Below are 10000 nucleotides of genomic sequence, written 5' to 3' on the forward strand. Positions count from 1 at the left end.
TGTTCTTTTCATTTCAACATGTGTATAAAAATGAACAAATAAAGAGATTTTGATTTAAAAAAAGAAATATGGCTGTTTTAGGATGAAGATTTGAGTACACAGTCTTGTTTGAGCTCGACAAAATTATGTTTCGATCTTGTCTGAAGTGTTTAGGGGCCCGTTCACAAGTTGCGTCAACAACAAGACGGCAGAAGTAGATGTTTTTGTTAAAGGGACACTGTGTAACATTTTAAGTAATTTATTGGCTAAAATCAATATCCTCATTCATAAATATGTCCTCATTGGTGTAAAATCACCTCTACCAATAATCTGAATTATCCTCCCGAGCGGAGAATTACAAATATTAATATTACATTTTGTACATTGAGCAGGCAGGTCTTATGGAGGAATCCATGTTTTTGGAATGTCATCAGGTGCATTGTTTAACATTTTGAATTGTTCTTGTCCTTGAAGGCCACTGTAGCTTCTGTTATTATTCTAAAGGGTTGGGGTTACCCAGGGAGCGTTGCATTCTAGAACTTTGTAGAACTTTCTTGATGATGTCATATTACACACTGTACCTTTAATGGTAAGAATCTTTTTATTAATTCAAGTATTGCATACCAGCTTTTTGCTCCGATATAATATATATAATATATAATATATAATATGCGCTTAATGTTAGTTGTTGTCCACATAGTGTGACCTAGATCAGTTAGAAAAGTTATTTCTTGACGTGAGAAAGGTATGTTTCCCTTCATAACTAGTCAGCCATCTTAAACCTGACTTCATCATAGTGTTTTAAATGCTCATAAATAACTTTACTAACTCAAAATGTTGTTGTATTTTGAATGCAATGACAATGAAGGCTTCTTCTCTTATCTAATTAGTGCACACACACACACACACACACACACACACACACACACACACACACACACACACACACACACAGACAGACACACAGGCACACACACACACACAAGCACAGACAGACACAGACACACACACACACACACAGGCACAGACACACAAATAAACACACACACTCCCCCCCCCCCCCCTCACACACACAGACAGCCCCTCACCTCCTGCTCCGGAGTAGAAGGGGCTTCCCAGCCGTGGCGGCAGGGGCACGGGGCTCCTGTCCATCAAACCGTTTCCTCTGTGGAGCAGGAAGGTTCCGTCTCCTGTTCCCCCTGACGACGACCCGTTGTTGCCCAGGTAACCTCTGCTGTTGTACCTAGCGACAGGTTGTTGAGATTTTACTGATATTGAAAACGTTTTCAAGAAAGTCTAATCTATCTATCTATCTATCTATCTATCTATCTATCTATCTATCTATCTATCTATCTATCTATCTATCTATCTATCTATCTATCTATCTATCTATCTATCCATCCATCCATCCATCCATCCATCCATCCATCCATCCATCCATCCATCCATCCATCCATCCATCCATCCATCCATCCATCCATCCATCCATCCATCTATCTGTCTGTCCAAAACATTTTCGAGTGACAAGAAACCAGAACAATTTGGAATTGTTTTTACTTAAAACAAAACAAAAAAAAAGAACTTGCAACGACCTACGATCTATCTATCTATCTATCTATCTATCTATCTATCTATCTATCTATCTATCTATCTATCTATCTATCTATCTATCTATCTATCTATCTATCTATCTATCTATCTATCTATCCATCCATCCATCCATCCATCCATCCATCCATCCATCCATCCATCCATCCATCCATCCATCCATCCATCCATCCATCCATCCATCCATCCATCCATCCATCTATCTGTCTGTCCAAAACATTTTCGAGTGACAAGAAACCAGAACAATTTGGAATTGTTTTTACTTAAAACAAAACAAAAAAAAAGAACTTGCAACGACCTACGATCTATCTATCTATCTATCTATCTATCTATCTATCTATCTATCTATCTATCTATCTATCTATCTATCTATCTATCTATCTATCTATCTATCTATCCATCCATCCATCCATCCATCCATCCATCCATCCATCCATCCATCCATCCATCCATCCATCCATCCATCCATCCATCCATCCATCCATCCATCCATCCATCCATCCATCCATAAAAGAATAAATAAAAATATCTATGTAATTCTTCCTACCGTCTCCCTGCCACGCTGCCGTTGCTGCTTCCTCCATCTTTGATGCCGGCGGGCTTGGCGAGCGTGACCTCCACCCCGGCCCCGTCTATCATCGCCCCGTTCATCAGGCTCAGCGCGGTGACAGCGTCGTCACGGCAGCGGTAGTGAACGAACGCGTAGTCCGTCAGCTTCTTGACGCGCTCGACACTTCCTGGTTTGAACCGAGAAAACTCCAAACGGAGAGTTTCCTCCGTGGTGTTCAGCATCAGGTTACGCACCTGAAATACACGAGGAGATACTGTGTTAGTGAGACAGGCAGACAGACAGACAGACAGACAGATAGACAGGTAGACAGACTGGTAGACAGACAGACAGACAGACAGACAGACAGGTAGACAGACAGGTAGATAGATAGACAGACAGACAGACAGACAGACAGACAGACAGACAGACAGACAGACAGACAGACAGACAGACAGACAGACAGACAGACAGACAGACTGGTAGAAAGATAGACAGACAGACAGACGGACTGGTAGATAGACAGACAGACAGACAGACAGACAGACAGACAGGTAGAGAGACAGACAGACAGACAGACAGACAGACAGACAGACAGACAGACAGAAACACAGACAGACAGACAGACAGACAGACAGACAGACAGAAACACAGACAGACAGACAGACAGACAGACAGACAGACAGGTAGATAGATAGATAGACAGACAGACAGACGGGTAGAAAGATAGACAGACAGACAGACAGACAGACAGACAGACAGACAGACAGACAGAGGGGTAGACAGACAGACAGGTAGACAGACAGACAGACAGAGGGGTAGACAGACAGAGGGGTAGACAGACAGACAGACAGGCAGACAGACAGACAGACAGACAGACAGACAGGTAGATAGATAGACAGACAGGTAGACAGACTAGTAGACAGGTAGAAAGATAGACAGACAGACAGACAGACAGACAGACAGACAGACAGACAGACTAGTAGACAGGTAGATAGACAGACAGACAGGCAGACAGACAGGCTAGTAGACAGGTAGATAGATAGACAGACAGACAGGTAGGCAGACAGGTAGACAGGTAGATAGATACCAGTGTATCTTGATTGGGAATCAACTAATGCAAAGAAAGTTACTTTATGACCATAACTTTTAGCATTTGCCTTACTTGCTGTACTTGTATATTTCTAGCTCCTGTCTATATAAAAACAGCTGTTCACTGTTTGCTGTTACATGTCATTTATGATCATCAGAGGAAAAAATTAGACTGTTTCAGAAATATTTAAAAAGTTCCTCATAGCGACTTTAATGACCATAACTTTTAGCATTTGCCTTACTTGCTGTACTTGTATATGTTTAGCTCCTGTCTATATAAAAACAGCTGTTCACTGTTTGCTGTTACATGTCATTTATGATCATCAGAGGAAAAAATTAGACTGTTTCAGAAATATTTAAAAAGTTCCTCATAGCGACTTTAATGACCATAACTTTTAGCATTTGCCTTACTTGCTGTACTTGTATATTTTTTAGCTCCTGTCTATATAAAAACAGCTGTTCCACTGCAGTAAACGAAGGAACGACCGTGTGATAAACTTTAATGGATAGACATTAAGAGTGAAATAAATTCTGCTTTACGGCTCTTTAACGTCCTCGGAGAATAAACGTGATTTCCTAAAATCTTTCTTTAGATTCCACACCAGCCGAGACAAGATGAGAAAAGTTTTTAAACTATTTGCTTCAATGCATCTTTTAAAAAAGGCCAAAGTGCTGTGTGTGTGGGTGTGCTTGCTTGTGTGTGTGTGTGTGTGTGTGTGTCTGTGTGTGTGTCTGTGTGCGTGTGTGAGTGTGTGTGTGTTTAGTGTATGCTTTTGGGAATACAATTTAGTCAATAAAGCGAAATACAATGCTCAATACTGTGGCCCTTATATACTCTACTGTACTTTTGCTATCGTAAAAACTGCTTGATCGGCTATAAGTTCAACTCTGCTAATGTGCTGCCTGGATTCTCCTACCTGTAACTGTTTTAATTGGGCTTTATTGCACTTTCACCCATTTCATTTTAATTGCAGCCATTCTGCATCACTGTCTAAATGTTTAAACCTGCAGTGTGTAGAATTTGGGGTTTTATTTCCTAGCAGATTTTGTAGAAAGTAATTATAATATCCATAAGTACGTTTAATTTAGTGCATAATGGCTGAATTTCTTTTTTAATTATAATTTTTTCCCTTAGAAAGGGTCTCATATATGTCCATATTTCTGCATATTTTGGACCAAGGCCTAGTGAAAATCTTGAAAGTGTCATAGTTGGAATGTCATCAGGTGCATTGTTTAACATTTAGAATTGTTCTTGTCCTTGAAGGCCACTGTAGCTTCTGTTATTATTCTAAAGGGTTGGGGTTACCCAGGGAGCGTTGCATTCTAGAACTTTGTAGAACTTTCTTGATGATGTCATATTACACACTGCACCTTTAAATAGTTTTTTGTCTCAGCTTGTTGTGTATTTGATGTATTTGCATTGTGCTGTATATTGTGTATGTGTTGTGGTTTTTGCTTTGCATTTGTTTGACTCGACATTATTGCAAATGAGGGTCACTCACACACACAAACACACACACACACACTCTCTCACACACACACACACACTCTCTCACACACACACACACACACACACACACACACCCCTCAACTGATCTTTCAAGTATAAATAAAGGTTAAATAAAGTAAACGAACAGTCAAATTTTCACGTATAAAAACCTCATGAGTCTATTCTACAGACCCTACATCTAGTCTGTGTTGTCTGCCAGCTTGATTTTACCCTGCGTTCCGAATCGCATACTTTCTACTTTTTAGTATGGTAGAAAAAAGATTTAGGATGTTTCGATTCTTGTGGCCAGATTTAGGATGGTTAGAAGTACCCGGATGTCCTACTTCATGCGGCCAAGATTGTTAGTGTTGAAAACTGCATCCTATTTGGGCGATTCTGACCCACAATCCGGTGCGCACGTGAGGTGACGTCACATCGACGAAGCCTCCATATGAAAACAAACGGGGATGCGCCGGATATAAAAGCAAAATATAGAGGCAAGATCAAGGCGCCATGTTATGATGAAATAAAAGAGTAAAAGTATGTCCCAATAGTGTGCCTACTGCATCCTAACTAGATTATTTTTATCGTCGGATGTCGTATGTAGAATAGAAAAAAGAAAGAGTATGAGATTCGGAACGCAGGGCTAGTCTGTGTTGTCCGGCAGCTAAGAACGCTTGTGCAGCATTTAATTAAAACCATTATCTCGTCACAGAAGGTTAATTAAGCGGTTATCTCGACATCGCAAAATAATTATGGGAAACTTGAAGCATATGAGAAGTTATGAGAGGGGAAAACCTTTTGTGATAAAGGTTGATTATACTGTGAGTTTGAGATTACAGCAATTAATATTATGAGAAGATAAAACTACCTTTCTGAAGATCATGAGGTGTGTGTGTGTGTGTGTGTGTGTGTGTGTGTGTGTGTGTGTGTGTGTGTGTGTGTGTGTGTGTCTGTGTGTGTGTGTGTGTGTGTGTGTGTCTGAAAAACTTTGCAGACAAGATTTTTGGTTGAGTAAATCTGTTAGCAGTGCAGTTTTACACACACACACACACACACACACACACACACACACACACACACACACACACACACAGGTTTGTACGGCTATACTTGTGAGGACATTCATTGACATAATGCATTCCCTAGCCCCTTACCCTAACCCTAACCATCCAAACTAAATGCCTAACCCCAACCCTTACACTAACCCTAACATAAACCTAATTCATACCTGAACCTTAAAACCTAGTGTTAACCCTCAAACAGCCCTTTAAAGGCCTGTCCTTAAAACCTAGTGTTAACCCTCAAACAGCCCTTTAAAGGCCTGTCCCAAAGGGAGAACCAGACTAAATGTGTCCTCACTCTAAAGATCTAAAACTCAAATTGGTTCTCACGAAGATAGTTGTACACACACATATACTCTCTCTCTCTCACACACACACACACTCAAACACACACACACACACACACACACACACACACACACACACACACACACACACCTCTCTGGGACCCCCTTACAGCTGTGAGGTGGTGCTGAGTTCGTGTTTGTTGCCCTGAGATGATTCCAGTGTTTCACAGTGAAACTAATTGATCCCATGGAGGTTTTGAGTGTCGGAACACACACACTACTCTCTCACACAGCCTCTTCCTAAAATCACCGACCCTGGATACAATGATGGATTGGATTGGATTTATATAGCGCTTTTCAAGGCACTCAAAGACGCTTTACAGGGTTCCAGGTTCCATTCATTCACACACAGTCATCCTGGTGGTGGTAAACTACCATAGTAGCCACAGCTGCCCTGGGGCAGACTGACGGAAGCATGGCTGCCATTCAGTGCCTACGGCCCCTCAGACCACCACCTCAAACATACAGCAATCATACACATTCACACCAGGCAAGGTGGGTGAAGTGTCTTGCCCAAGGACACAACAACCATGACACAGGTGGCCGGGCGGGGATTGAACCGCCAACCCTTGGATCGTTGGCCAACCCGCTTAACCACCTGAGCCACGGTCGCCCCGACAACTGATGCCCTTTTCTTTCGGAGTGAAAGTTTGGAACATTTTTAACAGATACAAACTCTCTCGACTGTACAACCAATGTGTTACCAGACAGGTGAAGCTGGACTATGTAAGGTTAAAAAGTTGTTTTTTCATAAAGTATTTTTCACTGGCACACACAGACAGACCCACACACTCACTCACTCACTCACTCACTCACTCACTCACTCACTCACTCACTCACTCACTCACAAACAGACAGACAGACAGACAGACAGACAGACAGACACACACACACACACAGACTTACATAGAGGACTCTGACGCGTTGCATTACTTCCTCATCAACATCTTTCTCCGGTTCGGCCCAATCCACCTGGATGGAGTGACCCCACAGCTGGAAGGTTCCTGTTACACACACACACACACACACACACACACACACACACACACACACACACACACACACGTTACTTAGGTGAACATGTAAGCACTGGAATGATGTTTTTATGAAATATAACTGCTCAGATCTAGTTCTAGTTTATTTGCTTTTAAATCGAGTCTGAAGACTTTTCTGTTTCCATTTTAACCTGTAATTTTTCATTTAATTTAAATATTTTATTTCTATTAATTCGCTTTTCTAATCTTGCCCCTGTAAAGCACTTTGAATGGCCTTGTGTCTTTGTGTGTGTGTGTGTGTGTGTGTGTGTGTGTGTGTGTGTGTGTGTGTGTGTGTGTGTGTGTGTGTGTGTAAAGCACTTTGAATGGCCTTGTGTCTGTGTGTGTGTGTGTGTGTGTGTGTGTGTGTGTGTGTGTGTGTGTGTGTGTGTGTGTGTGTGTGAGTGTGTGTGTGTGCGTGTGTGTGTGTGTGTGTGTGTGTGTGTAAAGCACTTTGAATGGCCTTGTGTCTGTGTGTGTGTGTGTGTGTGTGTGTGTGTGTGTGTGTGTGTGTGTGTGTGTGTGTGTGTGTGTGTGTGTGTGTGTGAAGCACTTTGAATGGCCTTGTGTCTGAATAGTGCTATAGAAATAAACTTGCCGTGCCTTGCTGCAATCACTCAATAACAATAACAATAGGATAGCTCAGTGACAGCGGACAAAACCCAGTCTAGTTATGTGTATAAATACATTCTCAACTTTATCTCAAGCCTCCTTTACACAAATCAAAGTGGATAAGTGACTGAGTGCTTTAGAAGTTGAGATGTTTGGTTCAGAGCATTGAAAAAAAAAAAAAAACTAATGTTGAGATAATGTCCGTTAAAGTTAGTTGTATAAGAGAAATATACAGATGCAAACAGACAAGGTTTAGTCAAATAAACACCTGAATCAATGTGGATATCTTCAAAGGTGACAGTAGCCGGCGGAATACATAATAATACATCAATAATTAATTCATTTTCTACTCTAACTAAAGGACTCAATGGCTAGGGACAGTATGTATTTGAACCAGTAATTTTTTTTAAATCAGACAATGAACAACACATGAACAAATCCTTCTGTAATAACCTTCAGAATAGTGCTGAGAATGATTATGGAAAGTTTAGTTGATGTAAGTGCTTTAGAAGTTGTAGATTTTTGGTTCAGAGCATTGAAAAAAAAAAAATAATAATGTTGAGATAATGTCCGTTAAAGATGGTTGTATAGGAGAAATATACAGACGCAAACAGACAAGGTTTAGTCAAATGAACACCTGAATGTACATGTTGGACCTTTTGATTTATACTAGTATGAAAGAAGACATGTTATGGAAGATACATAGACAAAAATCTAAAAATTTGCCAATGCTTAAAAAAAAAAAATCATATTTTTGTGCATGCAGTACAAGAGACTGCCTTATTAACATATTTACTCGGTTAAATTGATCATAAAATGCATAATTTAAGCGCCTATCTGCTTAATTTTGTCCTAAGGGGAGCCGCCCTTGCTATGAACAGATGGTGAAAGTGTGTTTGTAGATGCGATAGGAATCCATGTGCTGTGTAACATTGATACCGGAGTCTGATAGCGCCTTCTAGCATTGATTTAGACCACAGGAGGTCTCAGCACAGAGCAGCATAGATAATTCAATAACTCCCTCTGTGTGTGTGTGTGTGTGTGTGTGTGTGTGTGTGTGTGTGTGTGTGTGTGTGTGTGTGTGTGTATGAGGGGGCGGGAGAGTGAGCGAGTAAACGTTTGTGGGAATGTTTCCAATTTATGTGTGAGTGAGTGAGTGAGTGAGTGAGTGAGTGAGTGAGTGAGTGAGTGAGTGAGTGAGTGAGTGAGTGAGTGAGTGAGTGAGTGAGTGAGTGAGTGAGTGAGTGAGTGAGTGAGTGAGTGAGTGAGTGAGTGAGTGCGTGCGTGCGTGCGTGCGTGCGTGCGTGCGTGCGTGCGTGCGTGCGTGCGTGCGTGCGTGCGTGCGTGCGTGAGTGTGTGTGTGTGTGTGGTGGTAAAGCAGAATCATAAATCATTGGTACCATATCGTATCATATGGTCTTAAACACATCTCCATGACAATTCCTGCATCAATATTTATAAAAGCACTTTAAATAGCCCAGGCTGCTGTTAGTGGACCAAATCAACTAGGTAATACAATGTCCTTTAAAGGTGCAGTCAGTGATTCTAGGAGAAATCTTGGTTGCGTTCCGAATCGCATACTCTTTCTTTTTTCTATTCTACATACGACATCCGACGATAAAAAGAATCTAGTTAGGATGCAGTAGGCATACTATTGGGACATACTTTTACTCTCTTATTTCATCATAACATTGCGCCTTGATCTTGCCTCTTGCTTTTATATCCGTCGCATCCCCGTTTGTTTTCATATGGAGGCTTCGTCGATGTTACGTCACTTCACGTTCGCACTGGATTGTGGGTCAGAATCGCCCAAATAGGATGCAGTTTTCAACACAAACAATCTTGGCCGCATGAAGTAGGACATCCGGGTACTTCTAACCATCCTAAATCTGGCCACAAGAATCGGGACATCCTAAATCTTTTTTCTACATACTATATAGTAGAAAGTATGCGATTCGGAACGCAACCCTTGTTGTCAAAATCACTTTGTCAAAATCAGTGAATATCTCCTCATGATCCGCTACCTGTCTGAACTATAAATGGGCATGTTGCTAGCTTTCATGTTTGTATACATACCAGTTTACAGAGCCTGGGCTGAGTATTAACACTGGATTTCTGTTCTTCAGTGCACACACAGTACAGACAGGTAGTGTGATTTTAAATCCTTTTAAACACTGACTCTAACAGCTTCACTTGTAGCTGTTTGCTCTGTGTTGTAGCCCCCTCTG

General features: G+C 41.2%; 1 protein-coding gene across 1 annotated transcript in view; it reads right to left on the bottom strand.

Moving 5' to 3' along the window:
• rbm46 (RNA binding motif protein 46) overlaps positions 1 to 10000 on the bottom strand; it is a gene marked incomplete at both ends in the record, with an annotated part of 29797 nt that overhangs the window by 14073 nt on the left and 5724 nt on the right. The window contains 3 exons of the mRNA XM_080051845.1: positions 1068 to 1222; positions 2135 to 2391; positions 7033 to 7130. Coding sequence (XP_079907971.1) covers positions 1068 to 1222; positions 2135 to 2391; positions 7033 to 7130 — 510 coding nt within the window. The remainder of the gene's footprint in view (positions 1 to 1067; positions 1223 to 2134; positions 2392 to 7032; positions 7131 to 10000) is intronic.

The sequence above is a fragment of the Ammodytes marinus genome, assembly GCF_949987685.1.
Source record: "Ammodytes marinus genome assembly, chromosome: 23".
NCBI lineage: Eukaryota > Metazoa > Chordata > Actinopteri > Uranoscopiformes > Ammodytidae > Ammodytes > Ammodytes marinus.